Source organism: Haliotis cracherodii, unplaced genomic scaffold, assembly GCF_022045235.1.
Source record: "Haliotis cracherodii isolate W230 unplaced genomic scaffold, xgHalCrac1.p SCAF_28, whole genome shotgun sequence".
Lineage (NCBI taxonomy): Eukaryota > Metazoa > Mollusca > Gastropoda > Lepetellida > Haliotidae > Haliotis > Haliotis cracherodii.
The window spans coordinates 3,229,395-3,249,790 of NW_027266284.1; the positions used below are offsets into that span (position 1 = coordinate 3,229,395).

Below are 20,396 nucleotides of genomic sequence, written 5' to 3' on the forward strand. Positions count from 1 at the left end.
ACATGCCATCATCAGTCACCACTTATGTACTGCAACAATAGACATGCTATCATCAGTCACCTCTTATGTATTGCAACAATAGACATGCCATCATCAGTCACCACTTATGTACTGCAACAATAGACATGCCATCATCATCAGTCACCTCTTATGTATTGCAACATTAGACATGCCATCATCAGTCACCTCTTATGTATTGCAACATTAGACATGCTATCATAAGTCACCACTTATGTATTGCAACAACAGACATGCCATCATCAGTCACCACTTATGTACTGCAACAATAGACATGCCATCATCAGTCACCTCTTATGTATTGCAACATTAGACATGCTATCATAAGTCACCACTTATGTATTGCAACAACAGACATGCCATCATCAGTCACCTCTGATGTAGTGCAACAATAGACATGCCATCATCATCAGTCACCACTTATGTACTGCAACAATAGACATGCCATCATCAGTCACCTCTTATGTATTGCAACATTAGACATGCCATCATCAGTCACCTCTTATGTATTGCAACAACAGACATGCCATCATCAGTCACCTCTTATGTAGTGCAACAATAGACATGCCATCATCAGTCACCTCTTATGTAGTGCAACAATAGACATGCCATCATCATCAGTCACCACTTATGTACTGCAACAATAGACATGCTATCATCAGTCACCTCTTATGTATTGCAACATTAGACATGCCATCATCAGTCACCACTTATGTACTGCAACAATAGACATGCCATCATCAGTCACCTCTTATGTATTGCAACAATAGACATGCCATCATCAGTCACCACTTATGTACTGCAACAATAGACATGCCATCATCATCAGTCACCTCTTATGTATTGCAACATTAGACATGCCATCATCAGTCACCTCTTATGTATTGCAACATTAGACATGCTATCATAAGTCACCACTTATGTATTGCAACAACAGACATGCCATCATCAGTCACCACTTATGTACTGCAACAATAGACATGCCATCATCAGTCACCTCTTATGTATTGCAACATTAGACATGCTATCATAAGTCACCACTTATGTATTGCAACAACAGACATGCCATCATCAGTCACCTCTGATGTAGTGCAACAATAGACATGCCATCATCATCAGTCACCACTTATGTACTGCAACAATAGACATGCCATCACCAGTCACCTCTTATGTATTGCAACATTAGACATGCCATCATCAGTCACCTCTTATGTATTGCAACAACAGACATGCCATCATCAGTCACCTCTTATGTAGTGCAACAATAGACATGCCATCATCAGTCACCTCTTATGTAGTGCAACAATAGACATGCCATCATCATCAGTCACCACTTATGTACTGCAACAATAGACATGCTATCATCAGTCACCTCTTATGTATTGCAACATTAGACATGCCATCATCAGTCACCACTTATGTACTGCAACAATAGACATGCCATCATCAGTCACCTCTTATGTATTGCAACAATAGACATGCCATCATCAGTCACCACTTATGTACTGCAACAATAGACATGCCATCATCATCAGTCACCTCTTATGTATTGCAACATTAGACATGCCATCATCAGTCACCTCTTATGTATTGCAACATTAGACATGCTATCATAAGTCACCACTTATGTATTGCAACAACAGACATGCCATCATCAGTCACCACTTATGTACTGCAACAATAGACATGCCATCATCAGTCACCTCTTATGTATTGCAACATTAGACATGCTATCATAAGTCACCACTTATGTATTGCAACAACAGACATGCCATCATCAGTCACCACTTATGTACTGCAACAATAGACATGCCATCATCAGTCACCTCTTATGTATTGCAACATTAGACATGCTATCATAAGTCACCACTTATGTATTGCAACAACAGACATGCCATCATCAGTCACCACTTATGTAGTGCAACAATAGACATGCCATCATCATCAGTCACCACTTATGTATTGCAACATTAGACATGCCATCATCAGTCACCTCTTATGTATTGCAACAACAGACATGCCATCATCAGTCACCTCTTATGTAGTGCAACAATAGACATGCCATCATCATCAGTCACCACTTATGTACTGCAACAATAGACATGCCATTATCATCAGTGACCACTTATGTATTGCAACAACAGACATGCCATCATCAGTCACCACTTATATACTAACTGACGACAAGCAAGTAATTGTCTTGCTGTACGCATGGTTCCATATACAAATTCAGACATACCACCGGTATAAAACTGAGAACTGAGATGCCAAGTATTACCTGCATTCACACACGGAAGCAATATACTTGTATGTATGCCCTCTCCTCTGAAAAAATGTATCACTAAAGTATTTGCATTGTAATAAATATAGAAATAATAAAACTTGGTAAATTTGGTAGGTCTCCGACAGATATGATTTTCAGTTATTTTACACCTCTGATTGGTACGGATTACGTAAATGTAGTCTAGTCACTGTCTCTAATGTATCTGCTTGGTTAGAACTTGCAAATGTCCTGATATAGCACTGTTCCTAAAATGAGCCAGTTTCTTTTATCGGGTATAAATAGTTGATTTGTCTTGTCACGCAGTCATTTATACTTGATCGAATGATTTCCACGAAAAATTCCGGCAGAGAGTTTAGTATTTTATTATATACATGTATTGTTAATTGTAGAAGATGCTTACATCACTGTATCTCAGAACGCAAAACTGATAACATTCAAACATGTAATTAGTACACAGTTAATTGTTACATATAATTTCCTGCATATTCCTTTTTAAACAAAAAGCCTACATGTATACTGAAATCGGTGTCCACTGTTAAAAAGGGTATTAGTGCAGTCAGCCATGGTAAATGGAGAGACAATAATAAGGTGATTAATTATTGTCTGTTGCAGAATATGCGGTAAAAGTGTAGTCATTTATACATATACACATTACACATATACAGATGAAATACACGATATGATACAGTGCAAGAACAAACTAAGATACGGTTTCTATCAAAAATAATTATACGATTATGGGTTTAATTAGCATGTTTAATTTTTCAGGCCAACACGGTTGAGATACAGCATCGACATACTCAACTGGAGTTGTTTTCTGCCGGTCGTAAGTTCATCGTTTGACTGAGCACACGTGTGTCGAGGTGGCGATATTTTCTTCTCTTTGTTGGCAGCCTGCCACCGGCCTGAATTTTGAGAAAGGTCTCAGCATGGGACTGTTAATTTCCTCTTAAAAATGTCAAAAAGCTTACAAACTTGTAGATGTTGGGGCGGTTAGGACCAAACTTTTTTTCAGATCAGAGCGCCACTCTTCCCAGTGTTAGTGGTCCTGGAACCAATAGTGTCAAACAGGTTCTGCACAATACGTCCATCAGATTCAACTGTTCAGCAACATTGTCACTGAATTTCAAGTGAACGAGCGGAAAGGCAGACGCACGTGGATTTACTCTCAGGTTATTATTGTCTGGAGTTTACATTTTGGGGCATTTCATATACTAATTGAACAGAGTTCACCTACACTTTAGTGAGACAGACTGTAACCAAAAATGCAATTAGCTGTAGCTCCCAATCCCTTATAACATCGACAACAACCAGGGTGAGGACACAGTAAGGTTAAACCGTGTCCACCAGACAATCTCAGGTGGCTAACGCCATATCTCCCATAAAGTCAGCTCTATTTTTCTGCGCATAATTATTTTTTTGCATTTTGAATAAAAGGAATTAAAATAATCATATTTAACAAACCTACACATTACCAAATACAAAACTTTATAACCCTTTCTAGACTTCGTTCCAATTAACCTGGATCATATAACTCGCTCGCGAAGGTCGTATACGACTTTAAAGTGAATACATTTACAGTGTACAAGTAACTTTTAACTGTATCATATGTACTCATGATAAGCAATTATTTTCGTTCCTAATTCGAATGAGCACATTCTGGGGCTAAATCTGCAAAAGGACAGATAAAATATTTCTTTGTACAATGCAAACGATACAAACGTAGCGGCTGATAAAAGAGACTTAATAATCTTCAATATATATAATCCGACTTGGCCCGGGCTGTCAAAATCAACTTTAAACACACAGATGTATCATCAAATATGTTTACATCTATAGAGTAGTATTATATCTACCTATATAACACTTTATAATGGCACAGTACATCGCATTGAAAGAAAACTGATCCATTAAAGTCAAACACTTTTACTGTATTTTCTTAAGAAAATCTTTGTCAGAGGTGTTCTTCCGACTTGACCTGGGCTGTCAAAATCAACTTTAAACACACAGATGTATCATCAAATGTGTTTTCATCTGTAGATTAGTATTAACTCTACCCATATACCACTTTCTAATGTCTCAGGTCGCGGTATTTAAAGGAAACAAGGTGCTCAAAGTGAAGCCCTTTTCCCTCTCCATTCTCAACATAGTCTCCATCAAAAGTGTTTGGCTTGTGTTGGGTCCGACTTGGTCCGGGCTGTCAAAATCAACTTTAAACACACAGATGTATCATCAAATGTGTTTACATCTATAAATTTGTATTATATCTGCCTTTATACTACTTTATAATGTCACAGATCGCGGTATTTAAAGAGAGTGGGGAGCTCAAAGTGAAGCACTTTTTCCTCTACATTCTGAACATAGACTCTATCAGAAATGTTTTGCTCAATTCTCATATTGTTTCTACATCATTATAATACACTTGTTTTAAAATAAACTTGTTATAATGTGCCTTCTCTGTATGTTGAATGTACTTATGTGTTTTGCACTTATTGTGCATATATTTTGTAGTTTGTGATAGTGTAATATTGCCACTGTTTCTTCATGGAATGTTACGCAATATATATCTCATCTTCAACATCTTTGTAGTATGATAGTTTGCTACAGTTGTGTACGGGGGCACGGTTGGCCTCATGCGCTGCAATTCGCTATGCAGAGTGGTGTCCCTTGGGCACGCCAGAAACCTATGACAGTGTGTTCGAAACCCGGTTCGCCCCGTTTATGTTGTCAGCACTATACCTGTGCTCATGGGTTTCACCAAAGTGGTGAACGTCTGAGACCTGCATCACTTCGGGATTTCCATCCACATCAAGCTAACACGCCGTGATATAACTGGAAATATACTATTCAAAGCGGCGTTAAACCCAACTCACTCACTCGCTACTCTTGTGTACAGTTCCGTTTGGTTAACTGGGTTTGTGTTGTGATTACTTCTGGCTTAAATTTGAAGTATGTTCAGAAGAATGTTACTATGTTCAAGCCAAACATCGTGAATATATCATGCAACCGAATTATTTTTCAGGAGAATAATTGCAAACTACAGGCCAACATGTTGATTTCCAATGTATCCAGAAGCAAAGAACTTATACGGGTGTATAATCTCTGCAGGAAGTTAAAACAGCTGTCAATACAATAAACCTTGCAGAACCATATACCGCCGTATGAAACGGTATGAATCATATTTTACAAACAGTGAACGACTTGAAACTGTGCTCAAATCTGCACAGCAAGCACCATACATGTGATTGTGAAGACAACTTATTACACATAGCTGATATCAAACCCGTTGTTTTACATGTGTTGTTTATTGAACAAAGTCATGCTTCATAGAAACCTGGGATTTAATCGTGTTGAACAATAAGTTGCAAGAGCATTGTGAAGGGAGAACGACTGAATGCTTGACCTTAATTCATTCCTGGAACCATTCTCGCTCCCTGCCTGAATAACATACGATACATTGCTAAGGTAGTGCGCAAAAGAGCTTTTCGGGTAAGGGAGATTATCAGTCATTTTTCAGTGATACAGCTTGAATAAGATATACAGCATTGAAAGGTCGCGCCTGATAAAGCTCTATACTACGCATACAGCTAAAGGAGATAATCGCTCAATGCGCAATAGGTAGATTTGTTAGTAAATTTATTGAACCTAATAAAGTCGATATATTTAATATCATAGGTACAAATATGAAATTTTGGAGTCCGATAGTCACATGTTGTCGTACAAAGGCATTGGAAACTGTTCGTTGTCATGTCACATAAGGCCACAAGGGTGCGCTGAACTCAGTATCTCGTGTAACCGCCCTTGGCAGCAATCACGGCTCAGTCACCAGCTGTCAATATACAAAACAGAATAATACATCAAGATGACAGTTTTCATGTAAAGATTAAGTTTTTCTAAGCAAATTAAAGATACATATATCTAGATATTGTACATATCTTTAAGTTTCTTAGAAATACTTAATCGTTACATGTTAACTGTCATCTTGATGTATTATACTGTATTGTATATTGACAGCTTGTGATTAATTGTTACCAGATGGCTCCAGCTGGGGTAGCAGACGACACACTTTCAAACAATGGGGAACAGGGTAAAAATATGAGTAGGCTGGTGATTTAAACGTTTTTATTTCAAAAGAAATCTGGATCGGTAAACAAGCAAAACTTGCTTATGTAAATACCTCTCCAGGTAATAACTTTACAACAGCTGGTTATATATCAGATTATATATAAAATATTGCTAAACATAAACATACTAAATACACAAATGAAATATATGAAGCCAATACAAGTGGTGTCTGTGAAATAAGATATAGCAGTTTTCCATTACCACATGCATAAAATGCTACTCGAATCTTTTGCTTTTGACAATGAAATCGTGAACTGATTTAAGAATAGTCATGTTTGTAGAACTGCTAACTGAACTATTGCCATGTAATACCGTTTTCAAATCATACCCATGTGTGTAGAAGTACATAGTGTTTCTGATATTATGGTATTTTTGACAGGTATAGAAAAAGAGAATTGCGGGAAGTGATACCCACAAGTGCAGTCTCATATGTCTGATACATGTCGTCTAAACTTATCAGCGTTTAGGTCACTGCAGCCGAGCCTCAGGCGACAGTGGATAATTTGGCATGATCTATGACCGTATTTTAGGTCAAAATTATTAATAATTGTATCAGAACGATTAATTAAGGATTTGAATTCTTTTAATGAGCAAGTGAATTAGTAACTTCATTGGGTAGAGCGTTCTACAGATTAATCGTATCCGGAAGATATGATTTAGCATAGGTCTGGGTTCTACATTTGATTGTTTGTATGTTAGATCTATTTCTAAGGTTATAATTGCTATTATCGGAGACTGGACTTGGAATGAGATCGTTGAGATATACAGGTGAAATACTGTTTTTCATTTTGTAAAATGTAATCAATTTGAAGCGGTGTCGTCGTTCTTTTAAGGACTGAAAGTTTGTTTCGTTATAAATTTTAACATGACTGGTACCCGGAACCGCCCCACAAATAGTTCTCAATGCGTCCAAATGTAAATTCTCCAATAACAATGATTGTTCGTTTGTACAGTTGTCTCAAATATGACAGCAGTAGTCGAAGTTAGGATAAAAGATGTGTACATAGTTTCAAGCGTGTTTCTTGTTAGTCTGTATTTAAAGTTCCTTAGGCAGTTGATCATTGGACTGATTTTTCTAATAATTTCGTTAATGTGTATTTTCCATGAACAATCAGATTGAAGTGTAATTCCTAAATGTTTATGACTTTGTACTTCTTCAATAACGGAACTCTCCAAGTTTGGTCTAAAACCAGAATTGACTTTGCGACTGAATGTTATAGTTTTGGTCTTATCGGATTGAAACCTACTTGCCATTTTTGGGCCCAGTTTGAGATTTTTGTCAAATCATTGTTGATACAATTTGCTAGAGAGATTTGATCATCAATGATGACATATATAGATGTATCGTCTGCGAACAGGCGTATATTACTCTCGATACCTTCGACAATGTCATTTATATAAACAATAAAAAGCAGTGGTCCAAGGACTGACCCTTGGGGGACCCCAAGGTATAACCATTATTGACTACTTTTTGGACTCTATGTTCTAAGTAGCTTTCAAACCATTTCAAAAGATTACCTTTGATACTGTAAGCATTGAGTTTATGAATAATTCCTTTGTGCCATACTCTATCAAAGGCTTTGCTGACATCACAAAAAACAGCTCTGATTTCTGAGTTGGCTGGTTATCATCGTATGTATTGAAAAAACATGCAAATAATTCTCAACCTTATCTAATGTTAATTCAACAATGTATCATACACTTGTCAGTTAGATATTCTGTTAATAATCTCTCATAATTCTATTGAATGGTTCTGTACATTATATCAATGTTTATTTGTACAAAGCTGTTTTATGTATGTACAGAAGTGAGACATTAAGAAATTATTGTCTGTCTACAATGTATACCGTACAATTAACCCGATTACACACAGGAGCTTCACTTTGAGCTCCTTGTTTTCTTTAAATACCGCGATCTGAGACAATATAAAGTAGTATTTAGGTAGACATAATACTTGTCTATAGATGTAAACACATTTGATGTTACATCTGTGATGTTTAAGTAGATTTTGACAGCCCGGGCCAAGTCGGAACCAACACAAACCAAACACTTCTGATAGAGACTATGTTGAGAATGTAGAGGGAAAAGTGCTTCACTTTGAGCACCTTGTTTTCTTTAAATACGATGTACTGTGACATTATAAAGTGGTATACAGGTAGATAAAATATAAAGCTACAGATGTAAACACATTTGAGGATACATTTGTGTGTTTAAAGTTGATTTTGACAGCCAGGGCCAAGTCTGACCCATTACAAGCCAAACACTTCTGATAGAGACTATGTTGAGAATGTAGAGTGAAAAGGGCTTCACTTTGAGCACCTTGTTTTCTTTAAATACGATGTACTGTGACATTATAAAGTGGTATACAGGTAGATAAAATATAAAGCTACAGATGTAAACACATTTGAGATATTTGTGTGTTTAAAGTTGATTTTCTTTATCTACCGCAATATGAGACAATAAAGTGGTATATGATTAGATATAATACTAGTCTTTAGATATAAAGAATGTTAGGAACTTTAGAAGTGCTAGGACAGTTCTTAACACGTGTCGTGTCAGCCCTATGACATTCGCGAATATCCACTTCAAGAAAACATCCTCTGTTATTAAAGGTTAATACCCAACACGTTAATTAATGAAAGAAGAGTAGTCAAAACACTCCTCGCCCGACTAGAACAGGATATAAAAACAGGACAGCTAAACAAGCAATACAAATAAGCTTTCGATATGGTATGGCACCACGGGCTAATACAAAAACTAAAAAAAATAGGACTAAAAGGCCAAATAATAAACTTCATCCAAGATTTCCTAAACAATCGCAAAATAACCGTGGGTATAGACCATACGCTATCGGACCAGTGTCCCCTAGAAAATGGCACTCCCAAGGGCAGCATCCTCAGCCCAACCCTCTTCAATATAATGATAAACGATCTATTCGAGGGCTTATCCCCTAAACTAAACACTTCAAAATTCGCGGATGACGGAGCCCTATGGATCTGCACTAAAAGTATAAAAATGGCAGAAAACTTAATCCAAAAATCTCTAAATAAAATACAACAATGGGCAGACAAATGGGGCTTCTCCCTTAACTCAGATAACACAACAGGAGTAGTATTCAAACATAAAAACCCGAAACCTCCCTTCCCAATCCTCCAGCTAAACAACCAAACAATCAAATTCACAAAACAAACCAAATTCTTAGGACTCATTTTCGATCAACACCTCACCTGGGAGGCTCACGTCCAAAACCTAAAAACTAGATGCAGCAAAGACCTTAACACACTAAGGTGTCTCACCGGCTCTAACTGGGGAGCCTCCAAAGATACCCTCCTCTCACTCTATACAGCACTAATTAGATCAAAACTAGACTACGGCTGCGCCATATACAATACCCTTAACAACTCTCTATCTAAAAAACTTGACTCAATACAATACCAAGCCCTTAAATTAATTACACGCACCCAACATGGCACCTCCTACACCTCACTTCAGGCACTTACAGGGGAAATGCCACTAAATCTACGCAGGGAACATCTAAACCTTAATTTCTGGGCCGCGTCCCAAGCAAACCCTCTCATCCAAAACTTAATTAACCAAAACATTAGCCAAAAAAACAAGCTCTAGCTCGCAAACACCCCTTACTCACCCCAATATCCCAAAGAATAACTAACTACCTCAATGAACACCAAACTCAAAATCTTAAACAAAACTGCAAAAAATCAAATATCTTCACCCCCTAAACTCAAAATACCCAAAATAAACACAACGCTAGCAAACCAAATAAATAAACAAACCGACCCAAACATTGCTAAAACCACCACACTTGCATACATACACGAAAATTGGCCAAATTGGTGTCACATATACACTGACAGATCTTCAGACCCGATCTCCAACCACACAGGCTTCGGAGTCCATACCACACAACCAGTTATATCCACACAATCTTACCGACTCCCTAACAACCAATCTATATTCACGGCCGAACTTATGGGCATGTCCTCAGCCCTGCATAACCAACAATCTAAAAACAACAATAAAATCCTAATTCTCACAGACTCCCTTAGTGGACTACAAGCCCTCCAAAACAAAAATACAAAAAAAACCGACCTAAATTAATAAACCAAATACTTAAAAGCTCGAACGACCTAACAAAAGCGAGCAAACAAATAACCTTCTTGTGGATCCCCGCCCACGTAGGAATTTACGGCAACGAAAGCGCCGATAAAGCAGCTAAATTATCTCTCAAAATACCAGAAATAAGCCTAAACCTACCCATCTCAAAATCAGAAATTAAAAGTGTAAACAAACAAAAAATGGCATAATCAATATCAAAACTCAAATAGCCAAATAAAAAAAGTGCTCAGCAAACCACTAGCCAAACCTAAAATCCTACACCCCTAAAAAGAAATTGACAGATTAATCACAACTTAAAAGGCACACAACAGGCAACTGCCCCCACTGCAAACAACCCGAAACCACAGAACACGCACTCATCCACTGCACCCACTACCAAACATACAGAACCACACTACAAACCACCCTCAATCTAAATAAGGTTCCTACTCTAGATAAAATACTAAACCCTCAAAATAAACTTGAAAACTTCAAGGCCCTAGGCGTGTTCCTAATCAAAACAGACCTAATTAAGCGCATCTAAAAACTAATTAATCTACCAATCCAAAATCCAATAAACATACAAACACCCACCTCACCCGGCTCCCTTAGTTCCCTCCTCCACCTACCTCGGCATTTATTCCAAATTTAAAAATTCCAAAAATTCAATATAAGCAACCCCTAAAAGCCCCCTCTTGGGTTGCACACACCACTTTCACTCTTTCGGAATTCACAGAAAATTTACTCTGTTATTAAACATGTCACCACTTCACAAAGGTTATGATATGATAGACAATTAAATAATACATTTGGGAGTGATATCATGGTTAGAATTTAAACATGGCAATGGGCAGTGATTACAGATAATAAGCAACACGACCATTTTAATAGGAATTGCATTTTTTCATGAGCGATCTGCATAAAAAGAAGAATTTGTATTCCGCTTTAGTACCGCAATACAACTTTTATACGCTGCTACATTTAGCTGCAAATGTCGGACATCGAGTCAGTAGCATTGCCATTGGCGCACTTTGCAGAACGGAGTAAAAATACAAAACACAAGAAGTGCAGATGATTTTGCTCTTATTAAATGTTTGTCAATCAAACGCATAGTTGCATGCCACAGATATAATTCTCTACGGTGTTTATCCCAGTTCTGGTCGCTACAAGCGCACGTTAAATCTTCTATATCAGTCAAAACACTGGACACATCGTCCCTGCCCTGGACATCACACCCTTACACGATATAAGGTCGGCGAGAAACTTTCTCATCAAAGAAAACACACAGTCAAGACACTGACCTTTCTACGAGGACTCACGTCATAATTATCAGTTTATTACATTGTTGAAGATGCATTTTGATTCAAACTCAATTAAATGAGCAAAACGTATTCGTTTGTGGACATTTGCGATCTGCCTAGATGTGCACGTTTCGTTTTATTATTCTGCAATCCATTTTTAGCATTATCCACTGGCCCGGCCCGACTTTTCTTGGCCCGACTTTTAGGCAATTGACCGTATAATATATGATTGGTAAATATATTCGTTTTGACACCCGTGTTTCATGCGCATCCCGGCTCATAAGCAGAATACAGAAAAATGAGGCCCCGTGATCAGCTGAGCGTGAACAACATGGATGCGTACCGAACAGTCAACCTGCGATCTCGGAACTGCTCGCCCGATTGAATCCAATTGCAAGCGGAGACAAGATTTACTTCCCTTACCCAAACATGATCGTTGCTCAGAAATGTCCAAATCTATCTTCAGTAAATCATGAAATTAATGCGAGCATGACATTTATGCGAAAAATGCGATCGTCAGTCCCTCTGATTATTTTAATATGTTTCATTTCATCATGATAAAAAAGTTAGTCACTTATAAGGTTACCATGTAGAAAGCGGAAACGATCGTTAACAAAAACAACAAAATGTATTCTCTCATCACTCAGCCTAACAGTGATATAACTGCAAATAAAACAAGTGCGCTAAAGTATTACACATGGTGGGTGGAGGACCAGGGGCACTTTGAGTTTGACAGGTGTCCTCAACTGGTCAAGTAACATCACGGTTTGTATATTCACGTTGATTGGACAGTCTAGACTGGCGCCAACTAATCATGACGGCGCCTTCAGAACAGAGCAGAACTTTATTTCTCCCAGGTTTAGGCTTACGTGGATAACGGAAAATTTTGTTTTAGCGATAGCACATTTTTAATTCAATCTAATATACTTTCCTTGATTGATTATATGACTGCGGTCGTAGATCCGGATGTATCTAAATATGCTCAGTAAATACACAGGATTTATTGTTATACTATTAGGATTAATAGATACAATTGAGTATTTATACCCTTGTTCATAAAGTTAGTCACTACTTTTATTTTCACATGTTTGATTTGTATGATTTGGGTTATGATTAAATTGACAAAATAAGAAATCATTCCTTGTATATGCATATTATATATTGTACCCCAATACGTAATTAAATTGTATATAAATAAGGACACTAGGTTAATTACTGTAATTGATTAATTGATAAATGTATTCACCTTTAGTTGCGTAATATGTCACAGAGGTAAAGCTAATTCATAACAACTAATTGTCCCATTTATTTGGCTTCTATCTTTTATATGAAACAAATGCTATAATATGGGGTGATAAACTTCATTGGCGATAGACGGAGCATATAATTGTCCACATGAACAATCTACTCTGTTCCAGATATGTTTATTCATTTTGTCAGCATTTAAATCGTTGCATTCCTGGCTCAATGATTCATTTGACGAAATCTTGTTCCCTGTTTTGAATTACCGTCAGATAGTCCCAGACCAATTATAAAATTTCCAGTCCTATGTGTTGCGCATAAATCCGAGATAATTTGAAGTTCATATACTTGTGAGAACACTTATCAAAATTCATTTATACCTAGTACTATTATGTACATATGTATATTAGTTCAAATTATAATGATGAGGCCCTCTATTCTCGAAACGGTCTTTGTTCTACGACAACCGTCAGTCGATATGGGAAAACAAAATATTTGTTTAATTGTTTAAAGTTCATAGTCAATGTCATATGATTATAGACAAGGAAGATAAGAAATTAAATATAAAGAGTAGCCACTTTAAATGAAAGAAATTCTTTTAGTTAAATTTGCTCATGATTTGGTCTTTTCGTGGTAAATAGTGCCAAAATACAAAACAAAATTTCTAATCTCACATAAGGTCAAAAGATGTACAACGTTTAACAGATATGATTATGACATGTTGTATCCAAAGATATCCAAACATATCCAAACAAATCCAAGCTTGGAAATATGACCTTGACCGATTTTGGAATGGTCATATTTCCATTTGGAATGGTGGTATTTCCAAGTTTTGGATTGTTTGGAATGGATGATATTTTGTCCAGTGCGGGGACCTATCCTTCCCCAGAAACACCACTGTATCACAAGGATCCGGGGACCTATCCTTCCACAGAAACACCTCTGTGTAACAAGGAGACGGGGACCTATCCTTCCACAGAAACACCACTGTGTAACAAGGAGACGGGGACCTATCCTTCCACAGAAACACCTCTGTGTAACAAGGAGACGGGGACCTATCCTTCCCCTGAAACACCACTGTGTAACAAGGAGACGGGGACCTATCCTTCCCCTGAAACACCACTGTGTAACAAGGAGACGGGGACCTATCCTTCCACAGAAACACCACTGTGTAACAAGGAGACGGGGACCTATCCTTCCACAGAAACACCACTGTGTAACAAGGAGACGGGGATCTATCCTTCCCCTGAAACACCAGTGTGTAACAAGGAGACGGGGACCTATCCTTCCACAGAAACACCACTGTGTAACAAGGAGACGGGGATCTATCCTTCCACAGAAACACCAGTGTGTAACAAGGAGACGGGGATCTATCCTTCCACAGAAACACCACTGTGTAACAAGGAGACGGGGATCTATCCTTCCCCTGAAACACCACTGTGTAACAAGGAGACGGGGATCTATCCTTCCACAGAAACACCACTGTGTAACAAGGAGACGGGGATCTATCCTTCCCCTGAAACACCACTGTGTAACAAGGAGACGGGGACCTATCCTTCCACAGAAACACCACTGTGTAACAAGGAGACGGGGACCTATCCTTCCACAGAAACACCACTGTGTAACAAGGAGACGGGGACCTATCCTTCCACAGAAACACCACTGTGTAACAAGGAGACGGGGACCTATCCTTCCCCTGAAACACCACTGTGTAACAAGGAGACGGGGACCTATCCTTCCCCTGAAACACCACTGTGTAACAAGGAGACGGGGACCTATCCTTCCCCTGAAACACCACTGTGTAACAAGGAGACGGGGACCTATCCTTCCACAGAAACACCACTGTGTAACAAGGAGACGGGGACCTATCCTTCCACAGAAACACCACTGTGTAACAAGGAGACGGGGACCTATTCTTCCCCTGAAACACCACTGTGTAACAAGGAGACGGGGACCTATCCTTCCACAGAAACACCACTGTGTAACAAGGAGACGGGGACCTATCCTTCCCCTGAAACACCACTGTGTAACAAGGAGACGGGGACCTATCCTTCCCCTGAAACACCAGTGTTTAACAAGGAGACGGGGACCTATCCTTCCACAGAAACACCACTGTGTAACAAGGAGACGGGAACTATCCTTCCCCTGAAACACCACTGTGTAACAAGGAGACGGGGACCTATCCTTCCCCTGAAACACCAGTGTGTAACAAGGAGACGGGGACCTATCCTTCCACAGAAATACCAGTGTGTAACAAGGAGACGGGGACCTATCCTTCCCCTGAAACACCACTGTGTAACAAGGAGACGGGGACCTATCCTTCCCCTGAAACACCACTGTGTAACAAGGAGACGGGGACCTATCCTTCCCCTGAAACACCACTGTGTAACAAGGAGACGGGGACCTATCCTTCCCCTGAAACACCACTGTGTAACAAGGAGACGGGGACCTATCCTTCCACAGAAACACCACTGTGTAACAAGGAGACGGGGACCTATCCTTCCACAGAAACACCACCGTGTAACAAGGAGACGGGGACCTATCCTTCCCCTGAAACACCAGTGTGTAACAAGGAGACGGGGACCTATCCTTCCACAGAAACACCACTGTGTAACAAGGAGACGGGGACCTATCCTTCCACAGAAACACCACTGTGTAACAAGGAGACGGGGACCTATCCTTCCCCTGAAACACCACTGTGTAACAAGGAGACGGGGACCTATCCTTCCCCTGAAACACCACTGTGTAACAAGGAGACGGGGACCTATCCTTCCCCTGAAACACCAGTGTGTAACAAGGAGACGGGGACCTATCCTTCCACAGAAACACCACTGTGTAACAAGGAGACGGGGACCTATCCTTCCCCTGAAACACCAGTGTGTAACAAGGAGACGGGGACCTATCCTTCCCCTGAAACACCAGTGTGTAACAAGGAGACGGGGACCTATCCTTCCCCTGAAACACCACTGTGTAACAAGGAGACGGGGACCTATCCTTCCCCTGAAACACCACTGTGTAACAAGGAGACGGGGACCTATCTTTCCACAGAAACACCACTGTGTAACAAGGAGACGGGGACCTATCCTTCCACAGAAACACCACTGTGTAACAAGGAGACGGGGACCTATCCTTCCACAGAAACACCACTGTGTAACAAGGAGACGGGGACCTATCCTTCCACAGAAACACCACTGTGTAACAAGGAGACGGGGACCTATCCTTCCCCTGAAACACAACTGTGTAACAAGGAGACGGGGACCTATCCTTCCCCTGAAACAACACTGTGTAACAAGGAGACGGGGACCTATCCTTCCACAGAAACACCACTGTGTAACAAGGAGACGGGGACCTATCCTTCCCCTGAAACACCACTGTGTAACAAGGAGACGGGGACCTATCCTTCCACAGAAACACCACTGTGTAACAAGGAGACGGGGACCTATCCTTCCCCTGAAACACCACTGTGTAACAAGGAGACGGGGACCTATCCTTCCCCTGAAACACCACTGTGTAACAAGGAGACGGGGATCTATCCTTCCACAGAAACACCAGTGTGTAACAAGGAGACGGGGACCTATCCTTCCACAGAAACACCACTGTGTAACAAGGAGACGGGGATCTATCCTTCCACAGAAACACCACTGTGTAACAAGGAGACGGGGACCTATCCTTCCACAGAAACACCAGTGTGTAACAAGGAGACGGGGACCTATCCTTCCCCTGAAACACCACTGTGTAACAAGGAGACGGGGACCTATCCTTCCACAGAAACACCACTGTGTAACAAGGAGACGGGGACCTATCCTTCCACAGAAACACCACTGTGTAACAAGGAGACGGGGACCTATCCTTCCCCTGAAACACCACTGTGTAACAAGGAGACGGGGACCTATCGTGTCCCGGAATCCCCACTCGAGGATACAATATTTAGATAAAATATCAACCAAATGTTGCTTTTTACAATGAAATACATTCATCGGTATGATTCCATGAAACAAATGTCAGTCTGGTGCTGAAGCGGGGAATTGTGCATTTTTTCAAAACAAAAATATAGATTGCAGTTGCTATGGAAACGACATCCAGTGATGCGTCAGAGAACTGACAATGATCTGAACTTCATTAAATGTGTTGGTTGGTCTGGACATGGATTATTTATGGATCTGAGAATGAATTATCACGTGCTACCTGTACTACCATTCCAAGTAAAACCCTTATTTGGATATGGAATCGAATGACATTGGTTGGCAATACTTAAGGGAATGTTAGTGCGCGAGCACCGGCTGTCTAATCGTTGAAATGGCTTGTTAAAACATGGAGTTGATATCAGGTCTGCATTATGTGCGAGGAACAAAGCGCCGGGGATTTGGACTAACTAGTTCAAGGATCAGAAGTGAGAATCCAAATGCTCACACATTGCCAACACTCCAAGAACCTTAATTAGCACCCAAATTGTTAAAAAAATACCACATTGTTTACATGACCCTACTTAAAAAATATTTTCGAGAACTGTTCATGAGTCGGAGAACACTGTGATGCACTTGAAACGTACCCCCTGGGCCATTCAAAGATTAGCGTTTAAACAAATAGGAATTTTATCTATTCTTATTTCATGTTGTTATTGTGTTGTTTGGCCTCAGTCAGTGAAAAAGGCGAAACGAAAAACTCTAAATTATCATCTAATTTTTCTACTGTAAGTCCATGTATCGTAATGCTACCGCTCTTGTAATTGTGTGTGTCTATCCCTAGTCCTGTTGTGTTGGGGTAGACTGACATTTAGTCCCAGAAATTAAGTTCTCTTATTTAAAAGTCTATGTCTACTCAATATAAAATAAAATCCAAATGGAGCCAAGAACAAGAACAATACTTCTAGACTTGAGTTGGACTATTTTGATCTGTTAGCTGGGGTCTGTGAGACAGACTGATGTAGGGGTGGGGCGGGCGGGACAGGGCACCCTGATGCTAGGCAACCAGGAACTTGTCACTAGATGCATGTGTAATTCTCACTGAAGGGTTGTCAGTCCAGATCTCCAGATTGCTTATGACCGGACTGTACATGAGCTCCACGAGGTTACTGCTGTCGTGTGAGAGCCCAGCTTCAACCTTACCCGGAGGACGGCATTCGCTCAAATAGTCATTTGTCATTTCCTACTATCGAGCTCCTGCTGAAGTTGATCGCATGTCCAGTGTGGGGTTATTGTGAGAAGAGTACAGTGTGACAGAGAACTGCTATCAGTTAACACTATAATGGACTCCTTGACCGCGGTGTTATCGTTTCAAGCACATTAATGAGATTGTGTTTGTTTATGAATTTCAAAACACGGGCTTTCTACACATTAATTTCATGGCGCACTTTTTGCGAGGCACTCATAATAATTTAATGATTTACAGTATATGCAAGATCCATAATGGCTTGGTGCGTACGTATTAATTAGAATATTCACTTGCATCTTTTTGCATTCCAGGCAGTCATATCCGGCATTTACTTGGGTTTCAAGCCTCTCTGTGGAACAGTTTCAAAATGGGCCAAAGCTGCATGGTTCTACTTCTTGGTATCCCAATTCCACCACCCTTTTTTTTCTTTTTCTTTTTTTTTTATATAAATTATGTCTTTATTTCTTTTATACTTTTTCATAAGAGTCGCATCTTGTTTGATGAACAGGTCAACAACAAAATTAAGATGCCGGAGCCACTTTCACACTGGTCTTTGGGAAAAAAAAATTCCACCAGCATTGTCTCAGCTAACATTGATCTTATTGTCATATCGGCATACCAAGTAATGTCTTCTCCTTGGCATTTTATGAAGCCAGAAAGAGGTCTCAAACGTACTCAAATAAATATACTCAGATACAAATTCCTTGCTTTACCAACATAATCATTTCAAAGCGATGTTAAACCCAACCCACTCCTCGGTGTATGGCTGAAAAATTGCTGATACGACGTTAAATATTAACTTTAAAAACTCACTGTTTCCATTACTCCTAATCCTATTACTGAGTCTGGGACACCTGACTCGTGTGTTGACTGTCTGCAGTCAAGGTACATCATTGCTGAATTACCATATTGCCCAGGATCTATAATTAGCAAGATATGCTTTTACCAGTCCAAAATGACGATGTCAATAAATATGATTAAATCATAAACCACTATTGTGTCGGCGTTGCGCGATATCTGCAAGGCTTCGATCTTAATGTCAGAGCGACCCGTGTTTCTTGTTCCATAGTTACCAAATATGATACGTTAGAGGATTGGTCAATGCCATTGACTAAACCATTTGATTGTTAATCAACTTTATGTAAACAGAATGGTTTCAGTTAGAGATGGCATTGTAATTAGTTCAGTATAGTATCGTGCTGTTCCGGTTCTTTTACAAGGAGTACTCATTCCACTTCATGCCAATAGTTGCCTGGTGGGCGCGTGGTCAATGGACGTTTACCTACCATAATTCCTAGAATATCGCCTTCTGTTGACCTTGGTTCAGATATTATCAGTTATGGTGTCTTTAGTTGCAGTATACGGTGTCATATTACATAAGCAGAAAAAAATATGTTTCTATTATGACACCGTATACGGCAACTATAGACACCATAACGAATTTATTATGTCGAAAGGTTTACACTCTCTGGTATTCATATCGCACATTTTGCCTTTTATCAGAGATTTGCTTATTATCAGTGCTACTAGCAAAGCGTTTGATAGCTATCGCTGATGTCAAAGGGAGACCACTCCAAACCTTGTTGGGAAGATTTAACTATAATCTTTATCAATAAAGTCACGAACGTGATCTAAAAAACAGATTGATGTCCTTGCACGTCACAATTAATGATGGTTAAATAATAATAAATAATAAACGTCGATATGTCCAAGATATTGCAGCCACGACGTTAACTTCAACTGTACACGAGACCGACGTCTACCATCTCCTTCACAGGGAGCCATGAATAGAACAAAGTGCATCCATGTCTTAGGCTTACAACACTTTCAGCTCTGTATATAGGCGAAATGAGTTTGTGCGTGTAGCATTTGCTATGTATAGTGTAAAATATTCCTTTTCCGCTATGAGGTAGAATTCTTAAGCCACTGCAATCATTCTACAGTAAAGTGAAATGCAGCATCATAATAAATGAATACATTATGGACTGAGGTTGAGAACGACTGCATAGTATGACTGACTATGTCGTTAAGACGTGTGGTTTCAGTCTATATACCCATATCTACATGCTTTACAGGCCCATGTGACACTCTTCACAGAGGGAATTGCTCCGTCACGTGATGGTGTGATGAGTGTTGGTCAAATCAGCCCGGTATCATGT

General features: G+C 39.6%; 1 protein-coding gene across 1 annotated transcript; it reads left to right on the plus strand.

Moving 5' to 3' along the window:
• Nucleotides 1-13,932: 13,932 nt before the first annotated feature.
• Nucleotides 13,933-17,021, plus strand: LOC139473317 (uncharacterized). The gene is made up of 3 exons (XM_071255844.1): nt 13,933-14,977; nt 15,289-16,007; nt 16,245-17,021. Exons 1-3 carry the CDS (start codon nt 13,933-13,935, stop codon nt 17,019-17,021), a joined length of 2,541 nt encoding a protein of 846 aa, XP_071111945.1.
• The last annotated feature ends 3,375 nt before the right edge of the window (nt 17,022-20,396 follow it).

Excerpts from the sequence above, each read along its gene's own strand:
- LOC139473317 (XM_071255844.1), top strand. The coding sequence starts at position 13,933 with ATGGATGATATTTTGTCCAGTGCGGGGACCTATCCTTCCCCAGAAACA. Across the intron at positions 14,978-15,288 it reads TTCCACAGAAACACCACTGT|TGTGTAACAAGGAGACGGGG; the intron begins GTAACAAGGAGA and ends CTGAAACACCAG. Across the intron at positions 16,008-16,244 it reads ATCCTTCCCCTGAAACACCA|GAGACGGGGACCTATCCTTC; the intron begins GTGTGTAACAAG and ends CTGTGTAACAAG.